Genomic DNA, 26,544 nt, shown 5'->3' on the forward strand with positions numbered 1-26,544 from the left:
AGAGAAATGTAAAAAAATGAAAAATAAAAATGTACGCTGCAAAAAGTTTGCACTTCTAGTGCAAGACAGTTTGCACTACTCTTTAACAGCATTTTCATACTGTATAGATGATCAACCAGTTTGGCCGACAAATCAATTTAGTCTTTAATCTCCACCAACCAGCTGCATGTGTGAGGCCCTCATCCAAAACCATTTCCAGTTCACAGAGTGGGAGAGCTTTGGAAAAAAGTCTAGCCTGGCCCTACAAGATTTGAAATATTTTATGCATAATCAAAAAACTGTGATGGGCTGGCATTTCTTGCCCGATTGCCCATTGCTTGCAGGATAGTCTGTGGCTCCCCAGCGAACCTGAATTGGATGACAGAAAATGGATGGATGGATAATCAAATAACGCTTTAAAAGCTTTGCCATTTCTAATTAAATGCAACTATAACAAATCTGAAATTTCCTTTCTTGTCATGTGCAGTTCAGCTAAACAGTTAACATGGACAAATCCTACTTACAAATCCTCGGCCTAGGCAGTTTAAGTCTAAGCTAGTGGGAACATAATCACCATGACTGGAGAAACCAGGGTCAATCGTAATGGACTGAGATACAAAGGAAATAAAAAATGCAGGAAATGGGATTCACTCTGTAAACAAATGACATACTGTATGGCTGAGGCATGAAATTGCAATGGAAATAACCATAATAATAAGAGTTATAAAATCAAGTCTTGAAAATGCCAAAAGCCTTGAGCACATCTCCCATTGCTGTAAAACTGGGTCAGACTGCTAATGGAGTTTTGCTTAATGCACAATACCACAAGCATCTTTTTAAATAATTAATTCCGTTCATTAAGAGAAGAAAGCTGGAATGTGATTAAAGAGTTTGTCACATCCCCAGCAACATGTTTACTTAAACTTCAAGTACTGAACTGACAGGACGACTAAGGTATACCTCGTTATCCACTCCACTAACGGCAGCCCCTTGGGTTTCTGCATTCCATTCAGATGAGCAGAAAAATACAATTGGTGATTAGGTTGGGAGAAGGTTTCATTATCCCATTCCATAATTATGTGGAAAATAGCATCTGCAGCAGACTGCTAAGTAGATACTACATACAAGATGAAATGAACTACCATAATCGGGAAACAATATCTGCCTCACTCTTCAGCTTTTTATAAAAGAAGAGAAGTACCTCCTTGAGTTTTCAAAGCTAACTGGCATGTTTTTTTTATTAGAAACTTTGAAAGTCAAAACGTTCATCCATTTTTCTAACATTTTCATCCAATACAGGATCGCAGGGGAACCAGAGTCTTATCTCAGCAAACAAATGGCTCAAGGCAGGATACACCCTGGACGGGACACAAGTCCATCACAGGGCAAACACAGACACAAACACACACTCACACCAGGGCCAATTTTTCCCAGAAGCCACTTAATCTACCAGTATGGCTTTGGACTGTGGGAGGAAACTGGAGGCCCTGAATTGAATCCAAGGCCTCAGCACAGCTTTAACCCAGAGGGATGTCGGTCAGAAGGACCCAAACTCATACAATCTAGACAAAGGATGTGCCTGTTCAATGGTCTTCGAGTCCCAGATGATACACATGATCCCAGCTCATCCCACAGAAAGTTTAATGGGGCTCAAGTCTGACAAGCAGGGTGACAACAGTATAATTGTCACATCTCATCTTGGAAGACCGCTGTTATACAAGCAGTGTAAGGACATGCTTTGCCCTGCTTGATATGCATACTTTCATTTTTAAAAAACTTGGTGATATCCACCAGTAATTAACAAGTTAAATTACTTCATCACCTGCCCAAACAACGCTCCTACTAATCAGGGATTTTGTGCTTAAGAAACAAAGCCATTTCATTTTATCAGCCATGAATGATTAAAATTGGTGCCTACAACATTTAACCACCACTCAAAATCCAAATATTTTTCAAATAACACAAATTCTTTGAGCAATAAGTTTCTTTTGATCCTTAGTATACAGTACAGTAAATATATATAGATCCATAGTGTATACATATAGACAGATAGTATGACATATTTGACTGCTGTGTATTCTTCCCCAGCAGCAAAGAAGAGCTAGCCCTAAAATTCTGTCATTGTATTTGTGAGACTTATAAAACACTGAAATTATGGCACTGCTCTCTTTCAGTTTCAGGACCCTGGCTTCAGGCATCTGTGTGTAAAGTTGTTTCCTGCACATTAATACAAGGGTCTGCTCATGGTGCTTTACTTTCCTCACACCTCTGAAAGGCTGACTGGATTGGATAAGCTATTCAAAATATTTTTTTTTCTCTCTGGCCCCATAATGGACTAGCATCTATTCTATGGGAAGAGCATCTGATCTACTGTAGCTGGACTTGGGAGTCCATCTTGCAATGACCACCACTAGTAAAAACCAAATTTTGATCATAGAAGGACAGAGGTGGTTGAACACACTGCTATTCTATTTTAACCCTCCCTGGTTGGGTTTTATCCTCCCTTTGTTTCAACTAAATGCTCCATATTCTGTGCTGCTTTATGCAAATCTGCTAATAATGTATTATTGTGTGCAGCATAATTAAAACCATGCAAAGAAAAGAATTGTGCTAAAATGTGGCAAAAGCTCTCAACAAAACCAAAATCCTTAAGTGTGTTTGTCCCAGAGGGATCTTAACACCATGGATAAAACCCAGACTCCAGTGTATTTTAGTCCCTGCAGGCTGATGCTCAACAGATTCGCATCTTATGGAATCTCACAGTGCTTACAGTAAATCTGTGAACCATTCTCCAGTGAATGGTTTTATTTCAAGAAATACTGAATAATTCAATAAAAGCTAAATTTCTCTCTCAAGCAGCTCTATTATTTCAATGAGTTGTGTTCCCAAAAGTTACTACAACTCTCAATCAGGGTACAGAATATTTTATTGCCACCCAGAGGATATACTGTACCTCCCCTCATCCCACACAGTGGGAATAGGAATAGAGGCTTCAGAGAAATAGTATATACATTATTAATACAGCATTACAAATTGCAAAATAAAGGAAAACAGTCTTCATATTACAAAACCATCAAACGTTAAACATATTCACTGGTCCAGATCCTCACTCTGTCTACCCTGAACTGTAAAGGCCTTTGAATAGTCCTCAGTGTTATTTCCTGCAATTCCCACTAAACCTCATTAGAAGCACTTAAAGCACACTCACCTTCTGCTGATCCTAGGAGCAGAAGACAGGTATTGAGGAGATTCAAGAATTCACAGCCAGGGGCTTTAACAGAGGATTTACACAAAAACATCATCAAAACATACAGCAGTTAGGAGGCCTTTTATGTTTCATTTTGTGTTAAAGATACAGTACATGTCCTGAGAAGGATACACTATGCACTGACAAAATATAATGCCCAATACAAATCACATCTCTTCTGCAGTTTTGGATACCAAATTAAAAAAAAACACACAGATACCCAAGTCATGGCGCAGTGAAATAAACAAACTGCATGGTTTAAACGGAGTGATTATGGTGACATCCCGCAGCCCTAGAAGGTGGGCATTGAAACTTTAAAAAATAAAGTTGATTTCAACACTTATTTCAAACTTTGTTCACCCAGGAGTATTTGGGTAAACGAAACAAACTTAGATTTCAGCAGTTAACACAGGGAGCTTTAAATACAAACTGAATAGTTTGTCAGCCGATGATGCTTCATTCCCTACATTTCTAGGATTCTTCAGGCACCAGTTTAGCATTACATTAGTCACCTCGCGTACAGTGGATCACCAATCTAACTGCCCCAAAAGGCAGTTTCACTGTTGTTCTGTTATATTTGGTGGCAAAAACATGGGTTATCTGTTGAAAAAACATGCTGTATGGATAAAATCTGTTCTGTTGTGAAGATGCATGTAGATCCCTCTTCTTGCATTGCAATCTTACAAGGCACAGATCCCAGAGACCTAAAAGACCCCTTTATCACCCCAAAGGACACTAATGCATACAGTACTTCTCAGCCACACCCTCCAAACATCAAAGCACAAACTATTTTAAAGCAAAAATAATGCCTGGTAAAAATAACTCAGCCATATCCATCTCCTTCAATGGGACAGCATCAGTCTTCATGTTTGTTACTCTACCAGATTTATTTAAGGTTGAGATTCTCTTTATAATTACTGTTAAGTAAAGTTATGAAGCAAAGTCACACTAAAAGCAAACATATTCTGAACCAAGGGGTGTGACTATCATTCCATTACTCATGCAACAGCCTATGGTTTGTTCCAACCAGGAACTAAATATAGAATTTTTGTTGGACATCCTGGAAGTCTTTGAGTCGGCATCAACTTCCTTCTCAGTTGTCAGCTGCATAGACATATGACAAGAACTCTTTGAAGTTTCTCTTTTTTCCTTCTGTGAAGCTTTAATAAAAAGGCAACTCTGGCCTAGTTTAAAATATTGCTTCCCATTTCTTAAAAAAATCATGAAGCAGAAGCACAGCACAAATCAAAATCCCTGAGTCATGCCACAATATTTTCATTCCAGGGGGAAAAATACTCCCATCAGCCAATTCCCCAATTCATTTTTTAAATGTTCCCCCATATCAAATAGTCTATATATTCTAAAAAAAGGGTTTAATATTCTTACACTTAGTTGGTACACCATTTGGAACTCCTGAAAATGCTATTCACCAAAACAAAATGTGAGTCATCAAGCCTTTTTCACCACCCTCTCCTTTTGCTGTCACTCCACAGTGATAATCAGAGATACCGCTGAGCTGACGGTCTGTACTGAGGCACCAGGAGGACAGGTGAAGACAAGGCTCTTCATCTTCAAAACAGGAGGAGGAAAATCTAATAATTAAGGGCTATTTGCAGTCTTGACTTAATGAGTTTAATCACCAGCTTTAAAATTCATACAGAGGCTTGATTGTTTTAATTTAGAGCAAGCCTGAAACAAAAAAACCAACACTTCCTACAGGACTGACAGAACCTTCTGAGTTCCCTCTAAAATATATATGAAATATAGCAAGCCAGCTTTCTTAATTATTGATTCCTAAACCCTTCATGACAGTGCACCATCAAATTAACCCTGCAATTAAAATGAAAAAAATCAATTTTGCAAGAGACAGCTTTGCAGAGAAATAATTAATAACACCTGTGAGGAAGAACAACTAAAGTTTTGTGCAAAGAAAAGCCGCCAGCACCTTCATTGTATTCTAATGAGGAGACAATTTTGCAGTAATCAGAGAAAAAGTCCAGACATTTCAACACCGAGAGGAGGAATCTGGCAAGCTAACATCCTTACAAGACAATGGGCTAGCACTTGTGTGCCCTGTTACAGGAAGATGCCGTATTGTCAGTAGAAACGTGAAGTGAGAAGTCTCACCTCCTGGCTGATTGTGCTCAGGGGATTAAAAAAAGGAAGTGAAGGCTGGCATTTTCAGAAGCAGAAGGTTCAGGACTGAAATCATAAGCCTACACCACATTTGAAAGCAATTTAAAACAGGCAGGCAATGCTGCATGTGGTCCTCTGTAGTAACCAGAGCAAATGTTAATAAACTTACACATACATTATAGAAAAAGGTTACCATCTCAATAGTTTGAAGGAAAGTCATCCAGGCAAGACATACAAGCAGTTGCACTGACATCTCTTATTTTGAGGTAATCACAAACATTGAATCCGTGATGCAGCAAATTAACTATGTCCATACTGATACAATGAAAATGCAATGTTATAAAAGCAGCACACCAAAGTCAAAGAAGGAAGACAGAATTTGCTGTGCATGATACATAATGGTGCTATGGTTAATTGTTGTACTTGGGGAGGACGTTTAAAGTTGTAAGACGCATGATTATGAAAACAGACATGCTGAGTACAAAACGCTAAATAGCTGCTGTGAAAATATGTATATATGAAGCCCCAGAAAATATTATTTTTCTGCAAAGGAGAAAAAGAGAAGAAGAAACAACAGACACACTTGCAGGTTAAGACAACCAGAACACCAGTCCACAGAAATACAGGGCACACCTAAAGAGGTAGAGGGTGACTACTCCTGATGAAGAACATCATAGTTATTGGCAAGATGACATCTCTATAACTGTACTGTATATTACTGTATGGTACAGTAAATTCCAGATAAGACAACAATCAACCGGTAAAACCTCTTCCAGCTGTTTAAGATGAATGTTAAAACAACCTTCCGAATGTATATCCAAATGTTCATTTGATCCACATGTTCACTATGTCAAGGCAGTGAGTATGCTTATACCAAATTGTAATAAACATGGTAGTAATGACTTCAGTAAGCACAAAGTTGCCTCACATGCATTTTTTTATTTCAGACATCTACTATTATACTATATTTAAACAACTGAATTCAATATATAGCAATTGATAAAGCAATGCAATGTATTGTAGTGTTCAGCAGTATATTATGCTCTGATTGACTCATAAATTAACACAATAAAAAAATCCCAAGAAAGTAATTAATGGGTTAATATGTCCAAAATACATTTAGCCTACCGGACACATTTCAATTGCACTAAAAGAATGACACTGTTTCCCAGAGGACTACCTTCAATTAAAGGAACAAAAGAAATCCAGGAAACTACTGACTAGATCAGCTATTTTTGCCTACATGCCATCTGTGCCATTTCAATTTTACACAAAGTCAAGATTGACTTTTTATCAAAGACACAGAGGAAAGAGTCTCTAGAAGATCAGCACTTCTGAATTCATACACTATGTTCACATCATGACAGTGACCCAAAATCGCCCCCAACCATCGTTTAGAAAGAAGAATGGCATTCAGTAAAATTAGCTTTAGCAGATTAACTAAAAAGGCTTCAACACTGGTTCCAGGAATGCACTCAAATTTGAACAAGACAGTGATTGGTCACTTTGTTAGATGTCTTTTTTTATTAATGGGGAAACGTCTGTAAGAGATTGAGAATAACTGTGTCCATAATAGGATTTGCATTGATTTTTCATTAATGTTTGTTTAAGCAAACTGATTCGCTGGATACAATGAGATAGATCTAATACGCCATTAGAAAAATAATTTATGATACAACTTCAGCTATCCAGACACTGATACCCGATAAAAACATGATACCCAAGACGCGTTAAATAGTTACTGGGCTAACCCCAAAAATCCACAAATCTAAAGACTGCGATATTGGACAGGTTCAGTTTTCAAAACACATGGCAATCCACTTTATGACAAAAAAGAATATGGATAAAAAAGAAGGACAGAGATGTTTCTGGAGATGCTATCTCAACATCCTGCAGTTAAAGAAAAGTGCACAGCAGATCCACCACAGCAACCAAGGTTGCATTTTTTTAATGCCATTTACATCCAAGAAAAAATAAAGAACAAAAAAAACTAACAGTAACAGAAAAAAGCCCACAAGTCCCATTTTACCACCTGCAGTAATACAGAATGCCTGCTGGGATACTTAACATGTACTTTCCAGATACCAACATGAGTGCTGTAATCAAAGGTAGATGGATTGAACTAATTAGCTTTTACTGCAGCGTTCAGTTTAACAGTGGTGGATGCCAGTGAAGAGGCCCTTTGCTAAAAACTGTTCACTCAGAAAAAGAAAACATGACACTCCAGACAACCATTTCCCAAACAGTTCTTCAGTATGTATCTCAGGATCACCGAAGATTCCCAGTCCATCTTCCAAAACCATATGATCACTGCAATTATATTTGCAAATGTAGTACCACACTGTACCTGTACCCTGGTTTATTGACCAGAATAATCTTTTTCACCAATGAATCTTCAGTAAACTTCAATGGGATGTTTGTTACGAATCAGTATAGTTTAATAAACAATATTGACTGCAGTTCATGAACTTCAGAAACAACGTATCTGACAAGATGCAGTACTGTATTCAGCCTTGTTAATAAAATGTTGGCTGCTCAGACTTCACTTTTAACAGCTTCATCCAGAGAATATTACTTTTAAAAAGCACATTGCTTTGAAAGATGCTTTGACAAGATAAAACAAAGGTGAAAGTGCCAGAGTATGCTTCTTTATTATGCATTTCTGTTTAGGTTAAGCATATATATCATACAGTATGTGATTGGCAAAGGTGCTCAATGTCGGAGCACCACACAGAATATTATTATACACTTGTATGGCAGGAGTCTTTAGACCCTGACTGTAAATTATTCAGAGCTGCACATTACCTATGATTTAGAATTGCATTAAGAGACATTTCAAATGTTGTTAGGTGGGTAGTTTGGGAATTACCTTTCCACTTGAAAAGTTAATTACCCTTATTTATGACCTAGTTTCCATTATCATGGATTTCCTATGGGCTCAAATTAACCTGTAAAGCAGAACTTGATGGCATTTCAGGTGACTAGTGCTGGCTGCATGCTGGAGTTTTATTTACTTCTTATTAATGAGAAAAGTCTTCAAACACTGAGTAAGTATAAGCCTTGTGCTAACAGAAATACCCAGCAGCTTTCATTTTTGAAGATGGCAGCCATGCCTGTAAACAGACTTCAGTGAACTGTTACCACATAGGAAAACTGTACCAATACCCTGACCCCACAGCTCCATAGATCATTATCTTGGTTTTCTTATTTCTTTCCATGTGTTCCCATTTTGCCACTCATCATTTCCTTTCAGAGTCTTCAGAAATTGATCATGTTTCTTTTCACCAATCATTTCTGTATCCAGTTATTACTGTTCTCATCTCCACCACACTAGTAGACTACAGTATCCCACAGCGTGTAGATATTATTCTGTCATTAATCTAGTAGTTTCAGCTGACCAGCCACTAGAGTTTGTTAGGGTTTCTATTGTTTGTAAATAGGTTCACATGTGGTGCATGATTTGATTAATTTTTGAAGGACTGAGAGACGCATTTTCTCTTTTATTTTTATTTAGATTAGCTTGTTATATATAGGGACACACAGTGGTAGCTGGTGTTGGGTTGTTTAGGGTAGGTCTGTGTTTTGTATATGTTGAAGAACTTTGTTAAAAGCCTCCTTGCACTGCATTTTGCTGTGCATTGTGTTTTTGCATGTGCCGAGACCTCACAAGACACCTGCCTGTCACATGATCTTCTACCAGGATACTGCTTTATCTATTTGAATCTTAACATATTGATTTGTTTGATTCCAATATATATTCAACCGTCAATACTCTCTCATTGACATATGAGACTAAAAAAAAAGAAAGATGCATTGATATTTTTAAGTAAAGGTAAGCTTCAAGACATGGACCAAGGTATTGAATTTCTTATACTAATCAATATTTCAAAGAAAATGCTCTACAAGATTATGACCCAGAAATAAACTCAATTAAAAATTGAAGGTCTTAGCACAGGCTACCTCTGTTTTGCAGGAGTATACAGATCAAGGAATTCACAAAAGCCCTCTGTGCCCAATGTAAATCTATTCAACTGGCAGATGTGCCCATTTAACACTGGAAATAAAAATCAATACCAATGCTCTAAAAGCCAAAAGTAAAAAAGGAGAAAGGACAGTAACTCTCGGGCTTCTATGCATCTATAACACAGAGACTTACTGGAAAATGACAGATTACAGAATCCAAAACCTTAGTATTGCAAGACACATGCATAGCATTCAGTAGATAAAACCACTTCTTGCACATTTTAAGAAACAGAGAGAAAAACCATAACCAACAAAGAATAAGCATCATTTTGTGAAAAGCTGTGTAATACAAGGGCCATATAACAAATTAAAACAGGACTTTCAAAATTCAGCATTCATTTATAAATTATATTAAGGCTGAATTTGTTGGCAGTTATAACAATTCACAATCCGTACAGCACAGTACTGTGTGTACTATCTGAACTCATGAAGTATTCATTGAGACACATACCAACAAAAGATTTATCTAATATAAATATAGCTGAAAATGTTTCATCACATACTGCTACAGTAACACTCAATCGCCGATCATAAAGCTTTATAACATCTGTCCACTGAGGTCAGAAACGTATTTGTGGTTTTTAAGATGAGCAATAAAACCACAAAATTTGTTCTTATTGGCAGTTTGAAAGCAAACATCCTGAGATAGCTCCAGTACTCTGTTGTATTCCATATTATACACTACATATTGTAGTCTGAGCTTTAATTTTTTAATTACATTTTATTCTATTTGTGTCAGGAAAACAGACAGTAAAAGCCCAAGTACCAGAAAAGAACATCTGTGTGGAAAAGGTTCCATTTAGACAGTCTCGAATAATGATTAATGCAGAATTGGAAAGGATGAAACTAAGACACCTAATTATAGTGAGTTGAATTATGAAGTAGGCGTAAAAAATAACTTGTTTTCTATCTTCCAGATGTGCTACTTACTGCTGTAACGTACATTGAAAAGAACAAACCAAAGCAAGTTAGCAGAAATGAGGTTAATCCTTCTGAGATTTTTTGTGAAAAGTCTGAATTTGTTCTTTGTTTTTTCTTAATCGGCTTTAAACATTCCCTTCAGCATCTAAATCTCAGTCTTAACGCAGTCCAGTAAAACAGGACAGCTAACAGGTCACATATCTGATGCAGCAAAGACCTGAAAATGTTCACAGTGAATGTGTCACCTCTGTATTTACACACAGAAATTCTCAACAGTATTTGCCCCTTTTTCCAAAGAAATATGAAAAGGTCTCCTAATCACCCAGAGATCAAAACTCTGCAGTAAAAGATTTTCATAATATATTAAGATATTTAATCTTGAAACTAAAATCTGAATAAAGTACACTTATTCTGTAGTGCATGTTACAGTATTCAGCCTTGACTCAAACAGGCCAGTAAACAACCAACCAAAACACAATCCCTTGAGATTTATGCCTGGGTTAGTGTATTAGTGCATCAGTAAACAAATAAGGTAAAAAAATATTAAGGAGTTTAAAAATAACATTTGGAAAAATTGAAAGATTTCGGCTCTCTGAGCTTCCTTCACCTCAAGTTTATCTTCTCCTTATTTAAATACCAAAGTGCTCATCTCATCCCACAGGACAGCCACCACATCCGAATCTCTTATTTTCATGGCACTTTGATGCCGAGTGTCAACTTCCAAAAATTATTTTTCGGAGTAACTAGAAGAAACTGATAAGTTCGTCTCCCACGCAAGAAAAAAAAGCTTCTTCTAAACACATAGTACTAAACACATAGTAAGTGGGATATCGGCATAATTTTCTTTTAAAGCACCATGAATCATCTATGAAAAGTCCTGTGAACAGAATGAACTTGGCTATAATACATTTCCTTTAACTATTTCCAGGCTATGAAAAGGAAGAAGAGTTCCCATCAGCAAAACTAAGTGATGTGTAATATAGCTTTTCACTATGGAGTTTTTCATCTTTTTTTCCTGGTAACTCTCTAATAAGAAGACAATTAAAGACTGTCTCATCTAACTACGAATGACTACACCACACAGGTAAATATTTTAGCCTTAGAATTATTTTTTTAATCCTTAAGCACAAAGACAATGGTTTCAGAATAATATTTTCTGTATTTTCTACTGGATTTCCATGGACACATGTGAACCAGCCTCTTTTGGTCTGGTAATGCCCCAAAAAAATTTTGAATCTGAAGGACAATCATCAGTCTGAAATTAGGAAGATCAGCCATATTTATTTTTCATTAAAAACATAACACTGAAATGATTGTAATCTTTCACGTTTGAAAACTTGTTCCCTTAAACAAAGATGATGCAGCAGCTATTTTGTCCATAAGTCTTTATATATGTTTATGGCAAGCAGTGTCCAATCCAGAGTAGTATTTAACATTACAAGACACTATGCTTTAGAAATAATATAATTAACATCCAAAAATAAGAGGTCTATACTTATACTAAAAATGGCTGCTTTTTGTCACAAAGACATTCCTTCATGGGTGGGAACCAAATTCTGTCGTTGCATTCATAAAAGTGTTCACAGTTTCTTAGGGATACAATTTAACAACACTACTCTTTCTTATTACGCAGTGTAGGAAAATGTTTCCAGTTAGGGCAACACTGCTTAGAAGAGGGAATTCTTGACATGATTTAACCACTTTAGCACCAGCTAATGCTGGTAAAGGACAACACTGCAGTTTTCAGCCAGGTCTAAAAGATGTAAAGGACATTGGTATACATGATAAAGTTTTCCTTTCCCCAAGTATTTTTAAAAGTTTTAGTAAAATGAGTTTTAATTTAGTGGGCCATTCTTTTGACATGGGATTGGTTCAGACACTCTCTGAATATTCTATGCAAACATCCCCTTAAGCCAAGTTTAATTAAAATACATCAAATCTTTATGGAAGAGGAACTGTAACTGCTAGATTTCTAGCCAAAGTGTCAGTTTTAGACTGAAAGGTTAAGTAAGATTTTGACAGGTTCAGGCAAATCAGCATTAATCTATGTTCATATTTGCAGGTTTCTGATGGCCTAGGGCTATTCCGTACGTTTTCAGAGGGAAGCTTACATGCAAACGCGCAAATGTATTACTGACACAAACAGTCAAGCCACTCAGCATTCAAATATAATGTTATTTGAAATGCTCACAAGAGACATTATTTGAATGTGCAAAAGTGGAAACATCCTGCAAGTACAGATAATCATTTTTTTCTTTATGAAATAATAAGTTTAACTGATTACAGTACATACAACACTTAAATGCTAGTAAACCTAAGTGGATGGTCCAGGATTCCCTTTTAAAGCTGCCAGGTTGTGCTGTGCTCATTCTATTTATTTAAATTTAGTGTCAAAATAAAAGACAGTGAGACAGCACTTTCTAATTACGTACTATGTCATGTAAGTATGGAAGGGAGCTATGGTCCATAGATAAAAATTTAAAAAAACATCAATATCTATATAAAATAGACTAATCAATCAAGACTAGCTCAAGCACAGTATAGTAAACTTCATAACTCAGATTAAGACTGAATACAGATTTAAGATTTTTTATTTTAGGAAAACGTTTGTGAATTACATTATGTTAATGTATTGTTTAAAACAAATGAGGCAAATGTACCTACACGGATGATATGACGGCAGCCAAAGTGCGCTAGTACACCCACCACACATCAGCTATCAGCGGGGAAAAACACAGTAATGAAGCCAATTCGTAGATGGGGATTATTACAAAGCTAAAGGCCAGGGGGAAATCTGGCCAGGACACTGGGGTTAACATCACTACTCTTTCTGAGGAACACCCTGGGATTTTTAATGACCACAGAGAGTCAGTGTCTCTGTTTTACATCTCATCCGAAGGTCAGCACATTCCAAAAAAAGACTGGCTATACTTTCAGTAGCAGACAAAGGAAAAGGCAGCAGATATCAAACAATTGTAAAAGAAAGCAAAGTGAAACACTTTTTTTTTCTCCAAAGCATCTGTTTTCACAGGCAAGACAAATAAGACATGGCAGGGTGGCCTACAAACTGCATCACATATAAGAATAAGAATCTGATGAAAGAATGGTGCAGCATACAGAACATCGCAAAACGTACTTCAGAAGTCAAGAAGGAAGGTTATATGAATTGAAAAAACATAAAATTTACACATGCCCACCTAGCTTATTTGGTTGTTACTACCTGTAGCTTAAAAGATCTTATCCAGCAATTTCTTGAAAAAAGCCTCGGTATCATCTTCAAACAACTTCACTTAATTAACATTTTATATCCTGTCAGTGTAGGACATTCCTTTAACCCTGAAAGTGTTATCTGGAAGCTCCTCTCCAGACTGATCTAATATTTTTCATAACAAGTGTGACCAACATTATACCTCCACATTCTAAGTCTTCCTAGTGCTTTGTACATTTGAACATTCCTTGAATACATTTCCCACTTTTGATTACATATCCTAGTATTCTGTTTGCCTTTCTTATTGCACATTGTCTACAACATGGAAATGATGTGCCAACAAACACCTTTGACTTCATATTACAATACGTTTCAAAATCAGTTTTTCTGTGCTTCACATTCTAAAACACAGGGCAAGGTACCAAATTAAGCAAAATGTGTTATTAAAAAGCTATCAAAATTAAATTAACAGCAATATTCCCAACAAGGACCTCAATTACACCACTAAAAATGAGATTTTTATTGTCCCTCTTTCCCCAAGATCTGACAACAATTAATAGAAATAAAATCTAACTTTTATATCATATATTTCAAACAAACTCAGAGAAACTTTGGAAGCAACGTAAAATGTCAAAAAGTCTGTGGCCAGAACACATACAGTACTTATGTACTAAGTGTACATAAGTACTGTATGTACACACCACATAAGTAAGTGTGGTGACTTACCGCAGTCTTGCACACTGAAAACATGAAGTTCAAGGGGTGACCAAAGGGGTCATATGTTGTTCTTTCAATAAAAATAATTAATAGTGCTCCTGTAATGAATTCCATAACAACTGCAAGCAATTTGCAGTAAGAGATGTGGTCCATTTTAAAAATATCAACAGTGGCTCCTAACCAGCTCAAGCTTTAATGGAGAGACTTTGCTCAGCCTTTGATAAATCTGTAGAACTCCACTTCTTTGTCCCTCTGACAGGAGACGATGTTCCATTGTTTTTCATCTGTCAGCATTTTAGCATCTCTCTCCTTCCACAGTGTTTTTAAACTCTGATGTACACAATTCATTGTTCCCTCTGTCAAATCAGCAATTGTCTTGGATAAACTCTTTCTGCTTCGGCAAAGCCTAAACCTAGATAAACAGGTGCTTTGTTAAATTGCCTGTTGCAAAAACTCATTAGACTGGTGTTGGTTTGAAGAAATATAGTTTTCCGTTCACTTACTGGTATCATTACCTAGGGACCTGCCCCATTAAAATAAGCAGCCTGTACACAAGTGCTGCTTAGGGCAAATATGTATGCAAATGAACAAAAAGTATCTGGTAGCTTGACATTGGATATCATATAAAGCTGGATGTTGATTCTAACGTGCAGTAGGCTGACATTTTTACCATAGGCACAGAAGAGTCTAGGATAGCTAGTCGATTCCAGTGTTACAGCAGGACTCTATACTACATTATAGTGTTCATATCCGAGTGTACAGTTCACTAGTTTCCATTATCCATTCAATTGCTCACAGTTATAACGAAAGACAACTGCAAATTTCATTGTAGGGTTTGCATTATCGTTCTTTGTCTGGTTTTCCCCAGCCACCACCCATCAGCCTTGTAAGAGTTTAAAGGCCATTCATTATTTTATATACAGTTAGTGCTCTATAACTGTACTGCAACCCAATCTAAGCCTATAAATTCTAAATTACAGTCCTGTTTTATAATTGCTGAGTTCTTGATTTTTCCTCTTTTTCACATTAAGGGATTTTTTTGCAGTGAAAAAAACACAGATGGAAGAGAGGGGTATAAATGAACAAACAATATATTAATAGAGACTTAGCCCTTAAAGAAATTAATATTTAACACTTCAACAAAACAGATTCTCCTTCAGGTTAACACATTTTACAGCCAAGTATATTTTCTTGCATTTCAGATTTTCAAAGCAAACCTAAACCACCTAAGTGGATTTTTCCATTTACAAAGCAAGTCTTTTTTCCTCTGCTGTCAGAGTTGACCATTTAGAACTCCATTTCAAGGCATTTTAAAGAAACCCAAGAGATAAATGGCCTGGTTGGGTTCATCTGCTAGCCTGGCCATTAACCGTTTTTTGTACCATCATCAAATGAAAAAGGTTTTGCATCCACTGGTCAAATTGGATTCAAACTGATTAAAAGAGAGTACCGATAAATGAGCAAGACATCAAAAGTAAATACAAATGTTAAAGCACAAAAGCAATACTGAAAGCTAAAATTAAAATTAGTTTAATGAGTAAACATTGGCTTATTGCAGTCTCTCCTTGCCCATTAAATTTACTGTTTGTAGCTTAAAAGGTCAGTTGCTATTTTTAAGATTGTAAAGAATGTTATAATCTTTGTTTAGAAATTATCAGAATTAAGAATAAATTCCAAATACTAAGATGGCTGTGATGAAGTGAGTGAAGTCTCCGTTGACATCAAACACTGTTTGCTCATTAAAACCAAACTATTTAGCACCAGCCCTGTCCTCTGGCATTAACCGATATAACCCTGGGCAAAAAAATCACTGAAGCTGTTAAACAACTGGCCAGCCTCTGCGTCTCAAGAAGGTATCCAACAGTACTGTACAAACACATTTGCTAGAACCGCATCATTAAAATATATTTGAGCAAACAAACATTTGGCTAAAATAGACAAGGCCCTACCTCAGGTAGAATGTGATTCGTGCGCTTCATCGCTTTAGGTAAGAGCAGCATACCTTCCCTAACACGCAATGGAAACCAAAACTCAAACAGGATGCACCCCTGAGAGTTCAGCATTATTCTGAATATTAAAATTTCTACTTATCTAAATCTCTACTGTTCTGTCAATAAGAAGGTATGGTATAGTACAATTATTCTTTTCCCCCACCTCTATCAAGTGTATGGCTGTTCTCTCTGGAGAACAAATTACAGCTGTTCAACAGTAGTCACTTTTATGTTTGCTAGTGCTCCAGTCCTAAAACTCAGTTTTCCTCTAGAAAGTTGCTTCTTAAAGTATAGTATTAACATATTTGGTGTCTTTTTATAGAGAAAATGTGCCACAAATGAGGCAAAACAAAACAAATAAACTATTTCATCATGCATCACATGTAGTTAATTGAACTGTTATATAAGGCTTCCCAAAGCACCTCTCCTACATACGTTTCCTGTGTGTGCATGCCAAAATATCCATAGAGAACACACAATTCTTTTTGATCTTTACATGCTTTGTCAGACAGCATAATATGATTCAGTTCACACATGGATAGCAGAACAGCTCTTTGTAAATGGAGATGATTTGTTAATAGGAGTTCCAGAAGGCCACAGAAAATTGGAACTAATGGTTCTTGATCATCACCTGAAAGCAGATAAAGCTTCCCCCAGTTATTAAAAAATCATACATTTATTCTTATTTAACTAAGAAATCTCACTTATATTTAGATGTATTTTCAAGGGAGATCAGGATGGAAGGAGGCATAGGAGAGGTGCAGAAAATCAATTTATAACATAATTAGATACCTTTTTTTAAGCCATAATTTATGTGTTTGGATTTGGTCATAAGAGTCAACACATGAAGGCTTATACATTTACAATATCCCAGGCTCAAGACATCTTAAATCTAGTATGAAGCTTGTGACAAAGCATGTACTGTAAATTACTGAACATGTAACAAAAGAGTTTGTGGTCTGACGAGACATTTTTAATCAAAATGAAAACCATTACGTCTGACACAAGCACAAGACCGCATATTACCCAGTCAGCACCATCCCAAGTGTCAAGAAAAATGGTGGCAGCATCATGTTACGGGAATGGTTCTCATCAATGGGGATAGAATCCGAGAGGATAACAGTTATGTCAGCCAAGAATCTAAATCTGGGTAAAAACAAATCACATTTCAGCAGGACAGGGAGACAAAAGTGTTTTGACAATAAGCGAATGTCCTTGAGTGACCCAGTCAACATTCCGATTTGAACACACTATGAAATTTATGGCAAGATGTAAAAGATCGATCCGCAATAAATTCCAGTCAGAACTGGAACACTTTTTTTCCCCAGGAGGTATGGGCAAAAATTACATCATCCTACTGAGCACAGCTGGTTGAGACCTATCCAAAATAACAACGGCAGCAATTGCTGCCAAAGGTGCTTCCACCAAGCACTGACTTAAGGAACCCATTAGATCAGTTCTAATGTATATATTTTCATTGCAGGTTTTATTTAATAGAGGTGAAAGTATGTTCAAGCCACTATATATGCTAGTTTAAAGTGTACTGCGGCTCTTTAAAGGCATTCATAAAACTATTATTGTTAATCAACACACCTCCTGGTTTTCATTATCATAGTTACCTTACTTTAATATATTACCTTATATTGATATTAAAGCATTAACAGTTCCCTGATTGGAATATTTGTAAGTGTTTTTTTGCTCCTCAAAAGTTTGGGATTTAATTTGACTTGAGATGAAGTAGTTGAAAGGCAACCTTACAACTCCAACACGTTTAGGAGCTGAAAACTCTCAAACAGTTCAATTTAATCCTATTATTAAGTCACACGGGTGTTCAACTGTGTGACTGACAGCTTGATTGGAACAAAACCTAACAGGTATATAGATCCAGGAGAAGGACTTCGAACCACTGCCCCAGTGAACACCCAAGAAAACCCAAAACTGGAACAGTCATTCTGCATACCCAACTGAATTCCAGCACCCGACTGAGGTCTGAGCCCAAAACGTTAACCAAACGAATGAGCTGAACAGGACATGGAACCATATCTAAAGATGAAAATGAAAAGCCACTGGAGTCCTCATCCTCCCACCTTTTCTGACACTCCTTTCCACATTTGACTGTATTTACAAACTCATGCGCCAACTGTAAGAAGGTCTACCATTTTCCACATCTTTGCCAAGCCTGTCAGCAAATCTGAAAGTAGATACATTCTGCAAACTAACCATTTTTATTGTAAAAAAAAAACTGCCTCTTTGTATAACTTGAAACCTGTCAACAGACTGAGTAAACACAACAAACCTAAACAATGTAAAGAAACATGAAGGACACAAGCAGGCAAACATGAAAAAGAGATGACAGCAGCTTGAAGCCACAATGCACAGTGAGAGGCAGCTGCAATTAAAAAAAGCACAACCACAGCCAGTCTTCACAAAAGCCAATACTGCACTACAGCATGATTTTTTTTCAAAAGCAATCATTTAGAAATCCAATAATGACAAATTAAAAATCAATCAGCATCTGCTTAGCAAAAAGAAAGGCGATTTTCTATTTAGTCCCCAGATGAAGGGGGACATGCTGGTGATGAGTGTCTCTGCCATAGCCTACAAAGACAGATGCAGGCAGCATGTGTTACTGAATGACCTACAACAACATAAATAGACACCTTAAAAAAAGAATGCTTCACCAATTCTTTAAAACGCAAGCGATTCTGGTAAATAAGTGTGTTTCCCTACATAGAGGAAACACTGTGGTGTCTGTAAAATCATTTTTATTAACATTAATAATTGTCAATTTATAGACATAGACTCATATCTGACCATGTCTCAAATGTTCTAGAACTCAGTCACAAAAACAAAGAAAGCACATCCAACCACAATGACTACTCACTAATCTACAGAGAGATAAGTTTCACTTTGTTAAATCTGTACTTTTAATTGTTTTCATGTTCCTTTTTTACACAGTTTATAGTTAAAATACAACTTTTTCAAAACAATGTGAAGAAAACTTAATAGTAGTTAATTGCACTTATATGGCACTTCTCATTACAATATTCCGAGATTGCAACATATTGCAATACTCCGAGATTCCATAAGATATAAAAGCACTTTACACATATACAGAAAGAGGGGACCCACTTCATCCACTACTGAAGTGCAGCACCCAGCAGCCATTATGTGCCAGCCGGTAGAGAAGTGACCATTTGCTTCACCAATTCAATTAAGGGGGAACTTAATTAGAGAGGCCAGGTCATTAAAGCCCAGCGTAGAATTTAGCCTGGATACCCTGGTTAACACCTTTACTCTTTCAAAAAGCCCCATGGTATCTTTAATTACCAAACAGCCAGCATTCCAGTTTAACATCTCATTTAAAGGACAGCACCTCTTACACTACAGTGTTTCCTATCACCACCATAATGGGGCTCTGCGTAGCTTTTGACATCTCAGGAGATGAGGCCGAGATGCACATGTATTACTTGATAATTGTGAAGCTGATGCCCTGGCTTCCATCAAGAAATGGCTGGATGAGATCCTTGGATCAATAAACTACTAACTACCAAATAATAATAATAATAATAATAATAATTGCTTACACTTATATAGCGCTTTTCTGGACACTCCACTCAAAGCGCTTTACAGGTAATGGGGACTCCCCTCCACCACCACCAATGTGCAGCATCCACCTGGATGATGCGACGGCAGCCATAGTGCGCCAGAACGCTCACCACACATCAGCTATCAGTGGGGAGGAGAACAGAGTAATGTAGCCAATTCATAGAGGGGGATTATTAGGAGGCCATGATTAGTAAGGGCCAATTGGAAATTTGGCCAGGACACCGGGGTTACACCCCTACTCTTTTCGAGAAGCGCACTGGGATTTTTAATGACCACAGAGAGTCAGGACCTCGGTTTTACGTCTCATCCGAAGGACGGCGCCTGTTTACAGTATAGTGTCCCCGTCACTATACTGGGGCATTAGGACCCACATGGACTGCAGGGTGAGCACCCCCTGCTGGCCCCACTAACACCTCTTCCAGCAGCAACCTTAGTTTTTCCCAGGAGGTCTCCCATCCAGGTACTGACCAGGCTCACACCTGCTTAGCTTCAGTGGGTTGCCAGTTGTGAGTTGCAGGGTGATATGGCTGCTGGGCTTCAAGGCCCAAATTGTTCCTCTCATTTTCTATGCATAATGACTTTCACCACAAAAAGCTTCTAAAACTACTTCCCAAAAGCAAACAGCACCGTCATATAAACTTTTATCCAAGGAAAAAAAAGCATGCTAATGTAATTCCTGGCGACAGATTTTTAAGAGCACTTTTATCCACCTATTTTATTTTTTTCTGGATTATGTAATGTAAGCAAAAAGAACAGTACAGATGCAAAAAAAATCAAATAAGCAATTCCGGTAAAATGTTAAAGGTATGAACTACTTTTATAGCTGCTTCATTTAGAGGAAGTGAAGAGGGAATTGTTTATTTTCGTCAGTGATTCCATCTCAATGTCAGATCTTGTTTGCTTTCTTGTTCCTAAAAAAAACTATAACACTGTGCCGCAGGGGTGAGATCACGTTAAATCAGTTCCCTTTCAAAAGTCTATACACACACATATATAAAGTCGAAGACAGCAGTATTGCAGCATCGTATATTAGATGCTGCTGCATCAAAGGGAACGGGATTAGGTAGCCATCCTTGTAGGCTTGCAGCCAAATCAATTCACGAGTACAGCGTTTAAGAATCAATCTACGATAGCTTCGGCTTTTGTAACAAATGACAGAGCAAAAACCCAGCGCGGAATTAACCTTTAAATCTGTAAACATCAAACCCACTGTCCAGTAGCTCTGTTAGACTACAGAGCTTAAAGAAAAGATGTCTGTTTCTTTCCTTATTAATACTTATTTCTGTGCTGTATATACATCCTGTTTAATATGCCAGGGTTAACCCAGGACAAAATTGGATTACGCATTTTGTTTTCCACTGCCGAAGTTCCTTGGGTATTTGATTCACAAGATTCATATTAAAAAATAAAATTGGCACTTTTAAAAATGGTGATTTTTATTTCTACTGCATTTGAATCAATGTATATTGTAATGATACAATGTAATGTGTTGTGTATTTTATTACCCGCTCTGTATAAGGGCGTCTGCTAAACAAAAACAATATTGGGTCTATAAGAAACAATACAACGAAACTTTTCAAACGTGCTAACACTAGCAACACTACACAGGGCAACTCAGTAGTAGCAAAAAACCGACAGAAAGCATGAATTAAATTAAGAGGGTGGTCATGTTTTAATTGGCTATGTTACTGTTTTTAATCTAAATACTATTGTTTTTTTCTCGGTACATATAGTAAACTGAAAACGATTACGCAGAAACGTAGTAATCTATACTGGAGCTTTTGAGCTTTTCCATGGACGAAAGCAAATAACAGTGTATTAATAATTAAACGATCTTAACTCTTGGTGTATACATGTTTCCGACATTACATTGAGAAATGATTTAAAAGCTTCGGGAAAATCTAAACAGACTATTTTCTAGTAAGGCCCAGAGCAGGATACAGTGTTGCAACTAGGCGCGCCTCTGACAATTCCCAATCCCTAATTTATTTACAAAGAAAGAGGCAGCACTGCTTTGCATGCACCCATAACCATGTAAATCCAACCACAGAACCTGTTATCTCTGACAAGAATTCGATATAACTGAGACTTGCATTGGAACTACTGAGGAACAGCTCATCAGATACCACACAATTGCCAGGCCTCTGCGAGGATATTGGAAAACTCGGGATTCGACACAGCTAAAATATATAGGCTCCATAATCACTATTCTTCCCCCAAACTTGTGCAATCGGATACTGCTGTGGATTAAATGGAAGTTTCGCTCTTACTTACCCACGCCGTATTTTTCCTTTTTCGTAGGAACCCAGCGAGACATTTTCTCAAACTACAGAAACTTTTTTAGTTGTTAGAACAACTTTCTTGTTTAAGTTTCTCAGATGATGATTTTTACCCCTTGCCTTTTACTATTTGTGCCGAAAGCCACACCGAGCCGCCATTTTCCACCAGTAGCAGGGAGAGCAGCAGTAGGCAGGATGAGAAAAGAAAAGTTTTTGTCATGTGGTGAAAGCGTCACTATAAAAACTTTCGCATATCAAAATCCACTCTTTTAAAATAAGCGCCATTAAAACTAATAAATTACGCGTTATTTTTACTTTGTTTATGGTGTTTAATTTGTGTTAGTGATTACATTATTGCTGTTATCTTACAATATAAAATTGACTGCTGTGATTGATAAATTACATTGGTTAGCTATAAACAGAATGAAAGCATCAGGATAACGTTTTATCATGATATCGTTATGAGGGATAACAATAACTTAAGTAAAAAATTTGAACTTCAAACACCTATATTTTTTTCCAAACAACTAGTCATAAACACAGGAAACTGAATCATACTGAAACAATTATGTAAACCATCAGTATTACATGTGCCTATCTGGAATTTAAGTGTAGATTTACATGCATTCACACAGAAATCCTAAACAGGCGATAAAGATAGATATATTGCTAGAATCAAGTTTTAGTTGATGTTGTTTTATTATTTATGTTTTTTTATCCCACTCGACAACCTATATTTTATGGGTTAGAGATATGAGAATATCAAATGATTTCAGAATAAAACCCCTAAAGGGATCTTTTCCCTTCAATATATTTTGAATTGAAAAATCTTTCCTCTGTTACATTGGATTATAATTTATATCATTAACGTTTTAAAAACGACTAAGATTTCTGCCTGAAAAGTCGCCAGGCACTGTAGTATTAGTGTGTTTTTGGGAATACCAAAATATTTTTTCTATTTTACTTGGAATATAAGCTAGATGAGACACTAAATAACATCAAATACTTATTTATAACACAGCTATTAGCTCAGTAACTTTAAAATTATTGATGATCGCCATAAGAAAGCCAACCGAATTATTGTGTACTTTTTAAATGTCTTTAAAGCTGCAGTTCACAAATAGGTCAGTTGTTGCAGTGAAATAGACTTTACCGTACTTTGATTTAATGAGCAATTACTAAATACCATATTAATTAGAGGTTTGTAGCAGCTCTAATATTTATATATATTTATATGAAAAATATTGAAATCTGTGTTCTGACTGCACCTGCATGTTATTTACAGTAGGTCGTTTTTTAATCACTCAAGACAGCCACTGAGGTTGTGTGTTTACTGTAGGTGATGGTAGTAATAATGATGTGATGTTTTCAATTGAATATATTACTTTACCTAAAGATTGTTTTTCTGCAAAGATATAACTCAGGCACATGAAGAGAAACAGTACTGTACCTGTTTTGCTCCCATATGTCTATCTTAATAGCACAAGAACAGTCTACTGCAAGTTTGCCAGGTTCTGTACTGTTAAGATACTCATACAGAAGCTCCATGTCCCACTGTCCTCACACAGGTTCCCAGGATGTGCCACAAAGGTGCAAAGAAAACTGTTACTTGGTGGACACATTGAGTCATTTCTCATTCTCATGTTAAGACACTTTTTCTGCAGGCACCTCATGAATTTAAACCAGTGGTTCCCAACCCCGATCACGGGGAATTCACTGTGTCTGAGGGTTTTCTTTCTGGCTGAGCTACAACTCTCCAGTGCTAATTGAAGTTCTGATCGGCTTTTTCAGATGTTCGGTTTACATGTTTCTGCACTAAGTCGAAACCGTTCTCTACTTAAGCACAGATTAAGCAATCTTTCCTTAACTTGCTGACCCTTATTTCTGGCTTTAATACAGTATGTGATCAGTTTGCAGCCAACAAACACCTGGGAAGAACACAGTATCTGACACTCCCACAATGAGCTACTGTATTTTCTCTTCCAAATTGATTAGAATTTAGGAAATACTCTTGATTGAGGGCAAATTATATAGGGTTGATATAAATTACAAATCACATGCAATCTTTTAAGACATGAAAGTGCATTTTAAAATATGTCTCAAAAGGAAGACTGAAATAAATTAATTTGTAATAAAGAACGTAGCTAGAGCAAAAAACAGAAGACAGCAGTCCTCTCCAAATCAGGGTTGGTTTAGAATTAAGGACTATCTATAAGAAAGCATAGAGTTTTGTAACTTTGTTGTTGTAGATCATTATATGCCATTCATAAAATTAACTTAAGATCAAGGGTTAAAGTTCTTGATATACAGTATTCAGTGATATTTTCTTATTATTAATGCAATCCCATTCTAAATGTATTGAGTTATCTATGCAGAAAATCTGACTTAATTCAACTGCCAGTGTAATATCACTCTCCTCGTGTTTTATTCTTCAGCGGGAATATCAAAATTATTTTACTGATCTTTCCTATTCAGTTGTCTTCTGGTTTCCTTAGATTCAACTATTTCGATGTTTAATATAATTACTTTAAAGAGAAAACAATTCAGTATCTAACATTAAATCGTAGAATGCAGAGTTTGTGCTGCTTAACTTTCAATAAAGATTAATATGCATGCATATACTGTATAATTCCCTAAATCCCTTCAGAGCTCTTTTACTTAGCAATTAATAATTATTAAACCATTAAGTATCAAATTAAGAAAAACACCAACGGGAAAGAAGTGGGGCTAAGCAATGATACAGAATGTGTTACTTGTCTTTTATTGAGCTAGATACCAGGATTTTGCTATGACATGTATCTAAAGATTTAATTTATTTTCAGTAGACCATTTCTTAAGTCTGTAAATCTTCAAGGCATTATTAAAGTGAACTTTTGAAGGCTGTATTCGGATGTGATATTAAAAGCATGCACTATTGCATTTTTGCTGTATATGGCAATTTTTTAAATTTTTATTTATGTTATGTCTGTACATTTGATAACCTCCTTCTATTTTCAACACCCCAGATGAGTTGTATAAGGGCATGCAAACACATTTTTGCAAATTCATTTGTCTTTATGCCTTACGAGATGTACTCTTCAAAATCTCCACTGTGTTTGTTGAAGGTTTTGCCCAGTGGTACATTCAAGGACATTCAGAGAACCAAATGACGTCTCTAGGAAACCGGGTATTAGGGTATAATAAGTTACAATCCTATGGGACGTCATTAAATCAATAGTATAGCTGGTAATCATAGAAAATAGTGTAATTTTGTATCAAACAATCTACCAATATAAGATGTACTTGTAATTCTCCAGTTTTCCTGATTTTTTAAAAAAACAAACTCATAGCTCAAATCAAGCTTCATTAAATGGTGACGTAGAGAGCTCTCGTTAAACTAGCAAAAGGTAGATTTCACTTCTAAGAGCGCAATAAGACTTGTTATTATTGTAGACGATCACTTATAATCTTTAGAACTGTTGTTTCCATTTAGTCATTACTGAATAATGAAAACGACTGAGCAACATGTTCAATTTTAAAGTTCATAAGGATGACCAGCAGAGGGCATTGCAAGTCTTTTTTCTTTTTACAAAGAACATTTCGACGCATCTTGACAGGACAGGACAATTCATTTGCGGCACCTGTGAATTATGTAATGGGCACTGATCATTCCTAGGTTCAGACACTGACTGCTGCAGTATCTCTTACTTACGTTACTTACGTTATTAGGTTTTGTATCCTAAGTGAAGCCTGCGTTGGAGTTTTTCACACTTACATTTTGTTGTTGTTGTAGGATGACATGAAATTGCAGTGACTTATATTCAGATTTTTCAAAACAGGCTGTTGTCCACTAATAAAAATGTTCACATTAAAAGCAAGAAGTACTTCAAACAGCTAGAAATTCACATATTTTAATGTAGTGTATTATTTTTGTGAATAAGGGAGATGGGAGGGCTTATTGTTTCTGTTTTGAGTAATTTTAATGTATCAGTCCAAGTGAGAAACAGCTTCTGTTGAGGAGCCATGAGGTTTGTATTTACCAAGCTATCCAGCCACCTTGTCGAGGCTTCTTTCAAGAAACAGCTGGATGAGATACAATAATTAAGTACCACCAACCAAACAAGGAATATGGATGCCCTCCTTTCGTTTGTACCTTTTACAATCTTCTTTTGTAAAAACATTTCACACTGAAAAACTATAGTTCTGTAAATCTAATAGTACTGTGTTAAAAAAATGGCAAGTCATTAAAAAAAACACTGAATTGGTAAAATCAGTATTAAACACAATTTAGCATTATCTGGAAATGTAGTGCTAACTCCTTAGTCTAGCAGCTCGCCAGCTCTGAAACAATACGAGAGAATTTCAAGTCAGTTGACTGACAGATGTAGAAATATAAATGTTAAACTGTGACTTGACGTGGAACCTTTTGTACGAAATGATATGTCAGATAGTTAA

The 26,544-nt window shown here is 36.5% G+C and overlaps 1 protein-coding gene across 4 annotated transcripts in view; it reads right to left on the reverse strand.

Annotated features, from left to right (window-relative positions):
* Positions 1-22,306, reverse strand: part of dock1 (dedicator of cytokinesis 1) — a 309,108-nt gene extending 286,802 nt beyond the window's left edge. For 3 of the 4 annotated variants that reach the window (XM_088635093.1, XM_088635092.1, XM_088635090.1), the window contains exon 1: positions 22,106-22,305. In XM_088635093.1, coding sequence (XP_088491219.1) covers positions 22,106-22,148 — 43 coding nt within the window. In that variant the 5' untranslated portion in view covers positions 22,149-22,305. Of the gene's footprint in view, positions 1-22,105 lie in introns of all 4 variants that reach the window. The other variant, XM_088635091.1, reaches the window with a different exon arrangement.
* Positions 22,307-26,544: the final 4,238 nt, after the last annotated feature.

This window comes from Lepisosteus platostomus, chromosome 6, assembly GCF_059453375.1.
Source record: "Lepisosteus platostomus isolate fLepPlt1 chromosome 6, fLepPlt1.hap1, whole genome shotgun sequence".
Taxonomy (NCBI): Eukaryota; Metazoa; Chordata; class Actinopteri; order Semionotiformes; family Lepisosteidae; genus Lepisosteus; species Lepisosteus platostomus.